We start from the raw sequence: 15703 nt of genomic DNA on the forward strand, positions 1-15703 counted from the left end.
AGCAGTAAATAATACAAGACAAGAATCTGTTTGGTTAACAAAAAAACCCAAAGAGCCTTATTAAAGACATTTATTTGCATTACCCTTCACTACTGTTACGACGAATGACGATTATAATGAAAACTCTCAATTAAAAAAGTTCAAAGCTGTCTTTTGATGTAATGAAAGAAGTCCAGACTGGCAAAAACAAAAAATAAAGAGGACATCCAAAAAATTCAAAATAATACAGTATCCTTCGTGAGTCAGTAAGAAAAATATTTTTGTATGAAACAAAATAGTGGAAACAAATGGTCTGATCTTCAGAGAAAATTGTTTGTTTCTCATTCACTTGAGAAACCGTTCTGTTCATCCTTGCACAAATATTACCTTTGACATATTTTCAAAGTCACTTTCTGCAGAGGTTATCTGCTGAGCAAGTGCCTGTAGTGTTAGCTCAAGAGAGACCCAAAGATGGCCATAACTTTTCCATCAAACTTGCAGAAGAAAAAAAAAAAAACATGAGTTAGCAAGACTTTTAAATAGCTTCTTCAGTTTTGCTATGTTCTGCTTTAGCCTATTTTCTGCGACCACATTTAGGTTTCAGCTAATCCATCTCCTCATCGGTTTTACTCCTTAAATACCCTTGTTGATATATTTAATTTTAATATCACATCTTCAGTTGCCTCACAGAGACAAATGCCACATGACACTGTGTGGATTGTGCTGCTCTTCAAACTGAGGTGAAGTTCTGACTTGATTGAAGTGAACCGAAAGACTTCTATTGATTTCAGTGGGATCATGGTTTAACAGACTATAAAACACATCTGTAGGGTCTGCACCATAAATCCTGTTATCACTCAGGGACTTGAACAAGTTAAATACATTAACATTCAGTAAATTAATTTGTACATTAAAAAAAGAAAATATTTAATCAATTACAGTTATGTAGACAATCTTTAAGCAAAGAATTACAACAAGCACTTGATACAGATTAAAAAGAAAGAAAAGAAAATTAAAACAATTACACACACACACACACAAACCCCAAAAAACAGAAAAAAGCTTGATAGAAGAGCATATGTGAGGAGGCAAACTGAAAATCATTTCTTTCACACAAAACAGAATACAATTCAAGCTGTTCTGTAATGTGTAGCATACTCGCCTATTAAATAAAAAGCAAGAGATTATGTCTTTTTGTTGTTCAAATGTCACAAAAAATATACCCTGTACTTTTGCGTGAGAGCTAAGTACACAAATCCTGAACAATATTCCAGTCTTCAGTGATTGCTTCTTTTTAAAAAAAAATATTTCAGAATGACATAAACAACTTACTAGCAAGTTCAGTACATGAATTCTCTGTCACTTGGGCTTACTGTGGTACAGTGCCTATGGAAGAGACTCAAAGGCATAACTGTGCAATAATATTCAGAACACAGACAGAATTATTTCCCTTTCTAGGAATAACTATGATCATATTAATAGTAGGCTAAATTAAATTATGCCTAAAGTAATATTTAGATACTTTACTCCAGGCACTATTTTTACATCATCTAATATCTAGCTTTACCTAGTCCTGGAAGCACTTATACTCTCTATTCATTTCTCAGTTTGATCTCAACTTTCCCTGTGTTGTTATATTAAATATCAATGTGTGTGCATTGACACTGATACACAGGGAAGCATGTGTTCTGAGGAGAATCCTGTCTTTCTTCTGTCTAAGCCTCTCTATGATCCATTACACCTTACCTAAATTCCATCTAACTCCCCAAAAAACCTGCAAAATTTTTTCATGGTCAGCCACAATCTGGAAAGAAATGGAAAACAGAGTGTTTAACTCCTAGATAGCAACCTAATATCTATCATTCATATTCCTTCCAATACATCTATACAACTTTATATTTATATCCTAAAACATTTTGAAAACTTTCCAAGAGAGTGCTTGGAAGTTGGAATAAAAAATTGTAAATATTAATTCTCAGATATTTTAAAGTACATCAATGCATTTTTCCTGGATCATCAGCAAGCACACTATCCAGTTTATGCTGAAAAAGACTTATGTTACAATTGCAGAAGAAATATTTTAAAACACTACTTTGCTAAACAAACTAGAAGAACTCCTCTGAGCATTCATAATACATGTTTACCAACTATTTTAATTAAAACATATATCTCTGTAGTTAACTTGAAACCTATATTTCAATCTGGTTGCTTTATTATGATTTTCAAGTTTCCTGTATCACATGCACATATATTTTGAAAAACAAATATAAATAAAATATGACAGAATAAACACTGATTAGAACATTTTGGAACATCATTAACATATCCAATTTACATGGCATAAATCTGCTAACATCTGCAGTGATATAAAATTCCCCAACATCTTTCACACCATGAAGATGAAAGCACTATTTTTTTTCTACATTTGGTGCAATAAATAAAACAGCATATTTCTTCTCTTTCGTATTTAATGAGAAGTCAATGAGTGTCATTCCAGCATGTTAGCATAGAACATTAAAAGGGAGAAGATGGAAATATGATGCTGAGCAGTTCAAATAGTCTCTTAGCCCAGGACCCAGAACAAGAAATTAACTCCATCAGACAGTAATTCATTGTTCCTGGAGGGTCCAAGATAAATAACCTGGACTACAGCATCACCTCCCTTGGCATTTTTCACATTTCTTGGTTTCCATCACCAAATTGAACAGTGGAAATTCAAACAAGGAACAACATATTAAAGCTGAGGAAAAACATACACTTATGCATATTGACATGCAGGAGGTTCTAAAACAACTGCTGTTGATTATTCATGACCCATATTAAATTTCAGTTTATTTGTTGTTTAGTTATTTTTTGACTGGGATTTTTTTTTAATCTGAACAAGAAAATAATAAAAATCTGCTGAAGTCTTACATTTATTCTGATGGATGCCAACTGTTGATGTAAAACAAAATCATGTTACAATTATATTCACAGTGTGCTTGCACAAAGGAGCAACAAGTATAACCCATTTTAGCTCAGCTAGAGCCTAAAAATGAAAGGTCAGCCTAATACGCAACTGACAGATGTTCGCTTCAGTTGAACCATTTTACTCAATGTCCACTTGAAAACTGATAAATCAAACAGTGAAGTCCTTATTGAGGCTGCAAAAGCACCTGTGGTCTTCACCTACAGAAAGTGAAGTGGACAACTCCGCTAATAGAAACAGGTATATGTTTTGAAATTACAGTATGTCCATCCATGTCTGTTTTTCAAAACAGACAATTCAGATCCACTTCAGGTCTTTAGAGGTCCAACCAACAACATGTTAAGTTTTTAAAAACACTGCTCTGCAAAGTCCTACAGAGAAATAACAGTTGACAGACTCTTTAACTTGCAGATCTTTATTTACATAGACCTACTGTGGCAGCAGCCTATCACACACCAGGTCCTTGCCTCTTCACTTTTTCCTTTGTCCACATCCTTTACCCTAGGCATCCCTCTGCTTCACAGCAAGCTAGGGAAATTCCTGTTTGTATTTCAGAAAACCTGAATGCAAAAAAATATGCATTTTTAAGCTTCCAAAAAGAATGAAGCAACTGTACCAAAAATGACCACTCAGATTCAGGAATGTGCAGCTAAATCACTCAGACCTTCAGCTCCTAATCTTTGCGAAGTACTTTTGAAATCAAAAAGAGGAGAAACACTTCATACTAAACCACTTCCCTGTGGGCTGCTGCAGCTGCCAGTATTGCAGTGGCAGCCACTGGACTGGGTGTTGAGCAGATTCTGATTTTTCTGTTTGTTTTACTATCTGCCTCCCTTCCTCTTGCACTCAGCTGAACCCATCCCAGCATGCTCCCTCCCCTGCTGCTATCTCCATCCCAGCTATGTCCCCCCCTTTTCCATACATATATTCCACACTCTATCAAGTGTGGGATCCCACACCCTATTCCACACATTTCTCAGGTGAAGAACTATTATTATGCATTATTGTTACATACGAAGTAAATATCTAATCCTCATATCAGTCTGAAAACCAGAGGATTACTGGCCAAAACCAAGTTCTTTCTGACCACTTTTCCTTTGTAACTAGGGGTTTTCTCTTTAGAAGACAAGTTTTGAAATCATGTTTCTGATACCTCACCTACTTTCTCAAGGACAAAAGTGAAAGGTATACAAAAACTAATTTAAATGTGAATGTATAATTTCTCACATGAATTAATGTGAGACCTAGTCCTAGGCCCTTTAAACTGTTGCCTATTTACCTTTATTACTGAACTTTATCAATGACCTATAAGATAAATTCTTTCCTCCTACTTTGACATTTTTACTAAAATTATGGTAATGGTGGCTCCTTCATCTTTATTGTGTGTTACTTTGAACTTTTTAAATCAAAAAATGTTAACAGCAGTACGATCTCCATTGCTGACAGTTGACTGCTCACCACCGCTAGGTGAGAGAAAGCTTCACCAGAGCCAAGAAAGTAGCAAGAATACCTTTTCTATGAAAAGAATTATAGCTGTTGGACTTCACATATCAGTTATGTATCTCTTGTGCTTTCTGCATTCTTCATGTTTTTCCTAATTCTACAGGGATTGTTTCCACAGGACTGTAAAAGATAAATCACTTCCCCAGAAAGATAAAAGTGGTCCTGCAACCAAGTCAAGTAAGTCAGTCTGCTCAGGCTCTCAAGGAGGGAGAGCATTGGAAAAGCAGCAGCTCCTCAGACTGGGGTCATGGAGTCACTGCCCTATATGAATATGTAACTCAAAAGACTGAAGCCACACACTGTAGAGGAAAACTCCTAACCCTTATCATGGCTGTGGTATCTTCGGGGACTTAAGAGTGTTAATGAGATTACTAATGTTTAAGATGCTGTTCATGATAAACAACAAGGGGGATCTACAGAAAGAGCTTACTTGAAGCAACACTAGATGTCTCTCTTTGAGTCAATAACATCTCACCTGAAACCTGTCTGTAAGTTGGCAGATGATACTGATGGTTTCCATTGCTTTAAGCACTAGTAAGGTGACCTAAGATTTTCCAGGAAACTTTCACTTTTAGGAGGGCATTGGCATGTATATAGATGCAGTAATACTTTCTGTATTAATGTATTTATACTTTTTACCCCTTTCCAAACCCTCTGTTCTGTTCCTACTCCTGTCACCTGCACCATGGAGTCCCCTGTAGGGGTCAGGTGCAGGAAAGAATATCATCTAATGGTGGCAGTTATATATAAGAGCTATGTGAAGATTCCTGGAGCTAAAAGGCGCAGTTGAATCAGAATATTCTCCTGAAACATACACTATAGAATCAGAGAATCATGTAGGCTGGAAAAGACCTTTAAGATCGTCAAGTCCAACCTTTAACCTAGCACTGCCAAGTCCACTTCTAAACCATGTTCCTAAGCACCACATCTATGGGTCCTTTAAAGACCACCAGGGAATGGTGACTCAACCACTTCCCTGGGCAGCCTGTTCCAATGTCTGACAACCCTTTCAGTTAAGAATTTTTTTCCTAATATCCAATCTAAACCTCCCCTGGTGCAACATAAGGCCATTTCCTCTTGTCCTATGTCTTGTTATTTGGGAGAAGAGACCAACACCCTTCATGCTACAACCTCTTTTCAGGTAGTTGTATAGGGTAATAAGGTCTCCCCTCAGTCTCCTTTTCTCCAGGCTAAACAGCACAAGTTTCCTCAGCCACTCCACATAAGACTTGTGCTCCAGATCCCTCACCAGCTTCATTGCTCTTCTTTGGACATGTCTTTCTTGTAGTGAAGGGCCACAACTGAAGGCAGTATTCAAGGTGTGGCCTCACCAGTGTGAAGGACAGGGAGGTGATCACTTCCCTAGTCCTGCTGCCACACTATTTCTGATAGAAGTCAGAATGCTGTTTGCTTTACTGGCCACCTTGGCATACTGTTAGCCCATATTCACCTGGCTGTTGACCAATACTCTCAGAATTCTTTTCCCCCAGGCAGCTTTCTAGCCACTTTTCCCCAAGCCTGTAGCACTGCCTGAGGTTGTTGTGACCCAAGTGCAGGACCTGGCATTTGACCTTGTTGAACCTTGTACAGTTGGCCCTGGCCCACCGATCCAGCCTGTCCAGATCCCTCTGTCAAGCCTTCCTACCCTCAAGCAGATCAACACTCCCAACCTAACATGGTGTTATCTGCAAACTTACTGAAGGTGCACTCGATTCCCATCTTCGTTTTATGCTTCCACACTTTTAAGAAAATGTCATGTGAAGTCCATGATCACTTCTGCTCACTTGTTGGCTGCCCTGGAAGCATCTGCCATGCATAAGAGTCAAGTCTTCTAAGGTTGGAACACAGCATAGGCCAGATCCAGCTGTGAAGAGGCTGGCTAACTCCTGAGCCTCTCAAGTCTACAGAAGATGTTCTCATTAACAGAAGTATGTGGTTACAGACAAATGTCTATGTTCCTAATGTAATAATTGTCTACATCTGCATTTGTAAGTAGGCACAAAAGTATAATTGAAAAGCCCTATCAGATGGTTTATTTGGGAACATCTTCCTCTTTGAATATGGAATTAGGGGGCTATCTTGAACTAATGTACAGAGAATTCAATGCAATTTGGTTAATACAGCATGCTGAGAACTTAGAACTTGTACCAAGTCATAGCTGATGCTGTAGTCAATACAGTACAGTATGTCTTCAGTCTTGCTGATGCTAACAAAAATTTCACAATCTGTACATGGTTTGTGAGTAGGCTGTGCCTGGGCAAGGGCATCTTTCTAAAAAAAAAAGAAAAAAAAAAAAAAGGTAGGAATTATTAATACTATTGGGAGCACTATTATATCTTTCCAGTGCATTGTGTTGTCAGCAAAGCTGTGACAACTCTGAACTTTAGAAACGTGTGATATGTACAAAATTGATAAATAAAAATCAGTCTGAAAACATGAACAATAACACTCTAATTTCATTACTTTACACTCCTAACCAGGTTTCTTGTCACAATCTTGATTAGTCCCTTCTCAAACTATTATTTTTTGCATCTGCAGACCACTTTCAACTAAACTTGATTGAGATCTCAGAAACACTAAGTCCATGAGTGTTTGAAAGGTTGGCAATAGCGCAGAGTAAAAAAAATTACTAATGATAAACTAATGTTTAGTGATGGTTCTAACGTGGAAAGGACTGCTGGATGGCCAGTGAGCACAAACAGCCTGCCCTTAGTGACAGCAGGCCAGAAATGACAGATAAGGTATCAATGGGATTTTGTAGGAGGGAAGGAGCACAGGACACAGTAGGGAGGGGACACAGAAGAGGACTAGAGGCATTTGTAGGTTCTGAGAAGGGCTGCGGGTCTTGGACTATTGGTTGACATGAAGAAAAAGTAGTCAGGATTGCAGGGATGAAAGACTACTGAAGACTAATGCTTCAGTAGTCCCACAGTTCACAGGACAACCTTACAATTAAAAGACTACAGACTAGAATTTGTGATGTAACATATATCAAAAATATATATATATATATATATTTTTTACATTCAGTAACTGCAAATAAGAGTAGTTGTGTGTTTTGTTGTGGTTTGGTTTGGTTTTTTGTTGTTTGGATTTTTTGTCTGTTGTTTGTGTGGGGGATATTTTTTGTTGTGTTTTTCAGATAATGTAATTTTGGTTAAGCTTTATAACACTGTAATGATTTTCTTGAAAAGTCATATAAACCCTGCTGTGCAGATATTTCACTTTTTACAGCCTAGCTACAATACTTTTCTGAGCTATGGTGCCAAGTTTTTATGCAATGCTTCATTTCATTGTATAATTATTTGTATGAATACAGACATTTATATGGCAGATGTTTCATGCATGTCTATTTTTTGTTTTCCTTTCAAAAACTGTGTTAAGACTACGCAAATTCCTCGTACTTGAATAATTTTAAGAGCTGACAAATATGCTCAGTACTGTATCTTCCAATAGGAATAACACTCAAATGTAGATTGCCTTGTCAGCAACTTCTGTAACACTTTGGGAGATGCTCCAAAATTTTTCGTTTCATTTTAAAGTTCATTAATTTGACACATTTAAAATATATATGCATTATAAAACCCTGCATTTCTAGCTTTCATTAAAATGTCTGTATTGCAGAGAATGCGATTTTGTCAGTTCCCTTTATTTCCTTCAAGTGCACCATTAAAGAGAAAACATCTTTTATAAGAGCTAGAGTTTGATTTTATATGTTGAATCAAAACCAAATAAAAGCTTGGCATAAAACATACAGTAAAAGGATGTTTTGGCCCAGTTTTCTTCTGATTTTCCTAAATGAAAAATAAAACATTACTTCCAGGGGATGGAATGGGAGTGGATTTCTTCATTACTAAGTATATATATTGATCTCATAATACTCAGATGACAAACCATCAGAACAGTGTGACTATTTCAGTAATGCAGGTGGAGACATTTTCACACTCCTTTGAGCAGAACAGCTGCAGAGTATGCTACTGAAGTACTCTTGGCTTGACTTACTGATATAATTTTCAACATCTGCCAGTGGTCTTATATTTTTTATCAGCTATTAAGAGGGGCGAAGAGATTCCTGGTCAAACACAGTCATTTGACAAAGCATTCATGTTGTAATTAGAATACCTACTACCCAGCATTATGATATAAACATACACATTTTTTTCCTTGATGTAATACCAGTTATTTCAGTAGAGTTACATCAAGAATGAGAAGCAGTTCATAAAGGAAAAACAGAGATGAAAGGTGTTATGTTTAATGTAACACAGCGTACTGAAAAACAGGATGACTCCCATACCAAAAAAGTCCAAGTACGCACTTATCTCCCTTCTCAAACAACAAATGAAGTGGAGGTGAAAGCAAAGCTGTCCTCCTCCAGGTCAAATTGTTTCCTGGAATGAGAGCACCAGGGGATGATTTGACTGAAAAATAGAGAGATAAAATGTGACTATAAAAATAAAGCTAAGCATCAAACTTAGATGTTTGGAATCTGCCTCCCTGAAATGCATTTTGCATCACTCCCCCGGTCTCCACTGAACACGCTTACTTCAGTGCTACATGGGTAAATCTGACTGAATTGCATGCAGTAGCTGGGAAATGCCACAGTCTGGGTTTAAATTCCCTAATGGCTCCAAGGTCATCTTCTCCCACAAATAGCAAATTATTACAGAAAAGATTCAAAAGACCTTAGCTTCAATCGTAAACGTCTAAACCTGCCAATCCAGTCTTTTAATTTGCATGTCTTTTAGAAGTTATGTTTATTAGATATTTCTGAATTTAGTAGGAAATTTACATTGTATTGAAATTCAAAACTTTCACCAGTTATGCATACTTACAGTGTGTATGCTGAAGAGCTGGACATCTGTCTTTCTAAACTACAGTCCCTCTGCTGTTCTCCAGATTTAGGCAGACAAGAATTTGGCTGGCTAAACCACAAGGAGGAGTTAGGAAAGACATGGCTGTACTTCAGCTAAGGATGATGACAACAGGACTGTACATCTTCTGCATGTCAGTCTCCTAGTTAGATCCCTCATCTAGGACATATCTAGGTCTATTTATTGCCTGTATTGAATCCCCAAGTCCCACATTCCAGGCAAATGCCATGATTGCCAGGCAAATATCTCAGCCAGACTATTTTCCACTTCTCTTCCACAAGCTAAACCACTGTGCATCAAATCTTGAAGTCCCATTGAGAACAGACAGGACAGTCTGTCTAAGCCCAGCAGTTAGCATTCAAGAGGGAACAGAACAGAGGATATAGATCTCTCTCCATGAAACATATATGCATTTTTATTTTTACATTGGATAAAAAACAGCCTGAAGACATTTAGTTGTCTTCTGGAGATACCTAAACTGTCTACATAGCCACTGGGGATAGAAAATTCAGTATGCTGGTGGAGACCTAGATAAGCACCTACTCCTGTAGCTGGATAGCAAAGCTGGGCACATGTGTTCATGTCCATGGCTCAGACACTTATGTTGTGCCTAGTTATGAATTCAATTCAAAATTCTAATTTCTCGTCATATAATTGATGTCCAAGTCCAAGCTCCAGGTGTGTCAAGTCTCACAGACAAAGGAAAAAATTCACATAACTGGGTTGTACTTGATCTTTCCCACACTAGAGCTGTGTGTCAAACATCTGGAGGATGTTCCAAAAGGAGGATGTTCCCTCTTCACTCAAAACAGCCTGATGTGCCTCTCAGCTACAGTAATCCCCATACTTGAGGCTTAAGACATCACCTAGACCACTAAATGCTCGTTCAGTTTTATGAGTCACTTCACATGACAAGAATTTATGTTAAAAGACTGCAAAATACCATCCTTCACTAAAACACATCAGCGATTAGGCATAATAAACATCACCATTTCACCTTAACCCATCTAGTCTAGAGTGTTTCAAATGGGTGACAAAACTCCTTTAAGGGCTGTACACAGGGAAAAGGATTCAGAAGGCTACCTCTAGTGTTATAAGAACTAAGTCTTCTTCCCATAAACCTGAAAACTATTTGTTTTTCTTTTTACATGTTTTACGTTGCCATACCACACAACGTATAATCCTTTTGTGGCTGGAACAATCATAAGAATTGTTCTGTAAGGAAAAAAACACAAAACTCTCAAAAGAGATTCTCAGGACATCATGGAGGAAAAGGAAAAGAGGTAGGAAAAAAAAAAGGAAAACATCAACGGGAAGAAGCCATCAGGGATACTGGCCTATGTGGAGATTTACTGGTCATTTTATTATGGTTAATGATTTCAAAGATATAGGAAGTGAGTTCATTCTGCCTTAAGGGAACATCTCCCACATCAGCGTGTATTCTGTTTCCTGCAATTTAGTTGAGACACACTCGGCTTTCTATTTAAAGGCTTAACTCTGAACATTTTTTACTGCTAAATCCAAACTTGCTGTGATCATAGACTTAGTCTACTGAAGGCCTAATTCTGGCTACAGTATGCATAAAACTGATGTAATACTGAAACAAACCCTACCATCCATCCATACTCTTTCAGTCACACAAAGTAAGGATGAAATACTACTCCACAGCACAATTCAACGAAAGTTTCTCTGACCAGTGTCTGTCTGGCTGAACAGACAACTTCTCTCTGTGAGAAAAATTAAGTCTGTCTGGTGACTCAAAGCAATCTCAGAGTATCACAACTCTTCCCCTCATATGGTTTGAGTTATTCCACTATGGCTTTTATAAAGAACGTCAAAAAATGATCAGAATGTTAGAGCTGGAAAAGACCAATCAGTTAATCTATTTCATATCCTACCAATACAAGACTGATCCCCATAGTACTCTTTCTAGATCTTTGTTCAAACTAGCTTTGAACTGAACCATTGTAGGAGTTTCCAGCTCTGAGAAACTATTCCACAGCCTAATAGACTGAAGTGTTATTTTTTTTCTCCTAAATTTTTCTCTAGCCATACCTTCATCTCTGCAGGTCACCTTATATGCTTCCTCTTCCTCTATGATTTTACAATTTTGAATTTGTCACGGATTGTTACTGGTTTCATCTCTGTCTCCCCTATTAGCCATCATTTTGGTCAGTTCAACAATTTTTTTTGTGCTTTATGTAACTCTACACAGACAATTCCACATGGTTTTAGTTGTCCTTTGATTTTCCTGTGGATTAGGATATATTTTACCTTCATGTTCACAGGAGCTATAAAGAGTTACATTTTAGCTCCTTCAGGGATTTTTACATTATCTTTCATGGGTATCCTTCTTTGAAATTCCATTTAAGTCTTAATTTAGTCAGACTTTAGTTGCCAAGCTTTAACCCACGACAAACTGAAGTAAAACAACTTTTGGGACAGACACAACAGGACACAAAGATTCATAAATGCCCAAGAAGTTCCAGAAGTATTCAGAAATGCCTTGGTTTGAGAAGCAAGGTGAATAAGCTCTAACACTACCTTAAATGAGTGTTTCAGCATCTAAAATATGCCTGAATCCCCAGAGGACTCCTAATTTACTACCAGCACTCAAGCTGTGCCTAAGTCACCTGTATATGTCCGAATCCAGCACAAAAACATGACCAAGAGAGAGGAGTACACCTCTCAGGTCTTCTTCAATGAAAAAAAATAAAGGAAGGTGAAGGGGAAGGGGAAAGGGAAAAGGGAAAGGGGAAAAGGGAAAGGGGAAAAGGGAGGGGAGGGGAGGAAAGGGGAAGGCGAAAAGGGAAAGGGGAAAAGGGAAAGGGGAAAAGGGAAAGGGGAAAAGGGAAAGGGGAAAAGGGAAAGGGGAAAGGGAGGGGAGGGGAGGAAAGGGGAAGGGGAAAAGGAAAAGGGAAAGGGGAAAAGGGAAAGGGGAAAAGGGAAAGGGGAAAAGGGAAAGGGGAAAAGGGAAAGGGGAAAGGGAGGGGAGGGGAGGAAAGGGGAAGGGGAAAAGGGAAAGGGGAAAAGGGAAAGGGGAAAAGGGAAAGGGGAAAGGGAGGGGAGGGGAGGGGAGGAAAGGGAAAGGGAGAGGGAGGGGGAGGGGAGAGGGAGAGGGAGTAGGATTAGTACTCAGTGCTTCCCTCTGGCTTGGAGGAGTCCCCTTCTTACTAGGCCACAAACTCAGGTTCCTTTTTACTTACTTTTTTCATCTAAACTCATCAGTCTTGAATTGCTTTCTGCACAGAAGTTTCCAAAAGGACTATAAAGCAGCCTCACCTGGGATATGCCCCAGTCTGGAAGGTCATGTGATCTGTGGAGTAGTGTGGCAACCTGCTCTAGATGCTCTGCAGATACACTGTGAATGTGCTTATCTTGTTTCTTTGGTCTCTGCTGGGTTGATATGGGTCTCAGGTACCAAAGAAAACAGCATACTGGGCCTATATGCTTCCTTTGCTAAGTGCATTCCCTTCCTAAGTTTGGTCCTTACCACAAGATTTAGGATCTTAATTATTATTTGGATGTGGACTCCAAAATTTACAACATACTTAAGACCTGCAGATCTCAGCCAACTTTTTAGCTACTCACAGAGATTAAGTACTTAATTTTCAATGACACCATGCTTCTCCCTCTCCCTTTATTTTTATGACTCACTGCTCAGAGCTGGCTCCTTGAAAGCTGGTTTTGGTTGTATTATCACATATTCCTCCAAAAGAGTTTCCCTACAGCAACAACCTGCTTTCTTTCCAACCACCAAAATTATTTCCTTAAAGGAATATCTTTCATACTTAGGTGAAAACCAGATTTCTTTACTGTACCAAGAGATGTCCAATATCCATCAGTAGGAATAAATATTTCTCCAGAAATCAATCTGTCAACACATTATTCACAGAGGGACAGTGTACAAATTTAGAATCATGGTGTATCTCCTTATAAATGCTTTAATGTAAATGGACAATAGCATTTGAGAGTAGAGAGGGTACCTTTAAAACCCCTGCTTCAAAAAAGTACAACATCCTCCACAGTTTAGGACATGGGCTTTCAAATATCTTATTGCCTTCACGTAGGGTACACCAGTGTATTTCACATGAGGGATGTATTTCATATGCTTTGTTTGCAACTCAGAGGCAACTTTTAGAATTCTTTGGAAAGTGCAAATGGGGAAGAATATCAATGTCAACTGAAAAAATCTAACTAGGTATCCAGCAGCAGTTGTTGATGGTCCAACAGGCATTGGAACGACGTACTAAAGGCAGGCATATACCACAGATTTTGGCCTAGAATAGTTTAAACTGCTTGTATCTGGGTTATCCTGGGTTAATATGGAAATGCAGCACTGTAATGAGAAGCTGATGTGGCTGATAACTAACCTGGCAAAAAGCGATGCCTGTTTGGGATCCCAGACATTTCCAGAAGCCCTTAATGCCTGCACGAAACAGAGGTCAGGCATATACAGCCACAGTGGGGTGGGAGAACAGGACCAGAGAAGGCTGCGTTTAGACTGGTTTAGGCTACATGAAGCTGCACTGTCAGTTGAAATTAAAAGTCCTATCCTTCTATATTTCGCTGTTTGATTTTACTGTCTGACCCTTGCCTAGTTTTATTTGGATCAAGGATCAACCAGTTTTGTTTGTTTCCAACTCCTGTCCCAGACATGTAATGAGGCTGCTAATCTCTAATGAAATGCAGCAATAGCTCAAGAGGTGGGCTACCACTTTACCATGACCCTGTATACTGAATTGTCTTTCTTCATAACCTGGCAAGCTCATATGCAAGTGAACAGGAGGAGTAAGAGAGAACAAAGTCTCACAGGCAGGAGTTATCTAGATCTGAAAACAGGCAACCTTTTCCTTTCAGTCTGCCCACAAGGTAAAGAAACTTGCACGCAGCCACGATGCTACGAAGTATTGGAGCTCTACTCCAAATGTGTAAAGAAAATATAGTAGGGGAATATTGGAAATAGAAATGTCTGTCATGTGCTTGCCTTCCACAGATTTTCAATAACACTTAAGAGCTTAACATCTTTTACTCTTTTGAAACCATTCTTAATAAAATAACATTGGACTTTCACAAATCTGTCACTTCCTGGACCACATCGACCTAGATCAATACACTCCTGTTAACTGTTATTATGTGCTGCTCACAGGTCCTCAATTAGTACCATGGTGAAACAGCAGTTTTCAATGTGGCAGTCCTTTCTGAAATAATTTTCCAGTATGATTTAAGAAATAATGTGTCAAATGGATGATAAAAATCCCTGTACTATAACATCTACTTCATTTTCTTTATTCACTGCTTGTTTTGTTCAGTCCAAGAATTCTAGCTTGCTTTGCATGATTTAACAGAAATCTTTTGGGGTATTCTTAAAAAAGAAATATTCCAAAATGGATATGCATGGGCAACAGCTTCATCTTTTATCACTTGTACCATGAACATTCTCACTGTGCGGAATGGGTGTGTAATGATTTTAGCATCATTACTCGATATCAATACGACACACAAGTTTCCAACTTTCATAGCTTTCCACTACATGTCCACAAAAAACATGATTTAAAGTATATACTCAAATTCTGTGTTACCTTTTCTAGTGTTCTTCCTTGTTTGCGTTATCAAATCTATTTTTTCTTCCACATATACAATATATCCTGTAGTCCCCTGCAGTTCAGCCAAATGGCACATAGCATCTATTGAATCACTTATTATTAACAGTGTGTTGTGCCACTTACAGTGAATCAAAAAATCGCACAAGTAATCTTCAGGGTTGTTTCCTCAGATAGTCTCTCTTTGCAATCACTTATTAAATGAAAATTGATTTTCTTATATTCATGCAAGAAATCAGAACCTTCAGACAATGTCAATCTACTATGAAGCATATGTGATAAGAGTGGGCAGCACTATATCAAATTTTCTGGTTTAGCAGATGAGGAATGAGATTTAGATGCTTAACACAGGCAGCGAGTGAACTAGCATCTCCTGAATAGGTTCCAGCTACCACCCCACAACAGCACCGGTCTATAAGTTCTGCCGCATCTATGCTCACCCAACACAAGATGTCTTTCATACCCTTAAGAATCTGAATGCCCTAAAATGATAAGTAAACTAAATCCCACTTAGAATATTTATCTGTAATGCTAAGAATCATCAAAACACAAAAAGACTCAATATTACCATTACTAATATGAATTATTCCTTTTTGGACAACCTGAGCTTATTAATGTACTAATTTTTAACACATTTATTTCTTAGACCAATTACAATGCTATTTCAGTATTTGGGAAGGCATGCCTAAATGTAAATGGTGAGTAAGGTGCTAAACAATAGTAACAACACCTATTGTCAACCTCTTCACACCTACTCTTTGATGGGGCTGTAATTTTCC

General features: G+C 38.1%; 1 protein-coding gene across 7 annotated transcripts in view; it reads right to left on the reverse strand.

Moving 5' to 3' along the window:
* The window catches only part of TAFA5 (TAFA chemokine like family member 5), a 415042-nt gene that overhangs the window by 49414 nt on the left and 349925 nt on the right, over positions 1 to 15703 (reverse strand). For 3 of the 7 annotated variants that reach the window (XM_071803407.1, XM_071803408.1, XM_071803410.1), the window contains one exon: positions 64 to 6721. The exons of the other annotated variants lie outside the window; for them this stretch is intronic. In XM_071803407.1, coding sequence (XP_071659508.1) covers positions 6551 to 6721 — 171 coding nt within the window. In that variant the 3' untranslated portion in view covers positions 64 to 6550. Of the gene's footprint in view, positions 1 to 63; positions 6722 to 15703 lie in introns of those variants that run through there. 7 annotated transcript variants of the gene reach the window in all.

Source organism: Patagioenas fasciata, chromosome 1 (assembly GCF_037038585.1).
Source record: "Patagioenas fasciata isolate bPatFas1 chromosome 1, bPatFas1.hap1, whole genome shotgun sequence".
NCBI classification, from domain to species: domain Eukaryota; kingdom Metazoa; phylum Chordata; class Aves; order Columbiformes; family Columbidae; genus Patagioenas; species Patagioenas fasciata.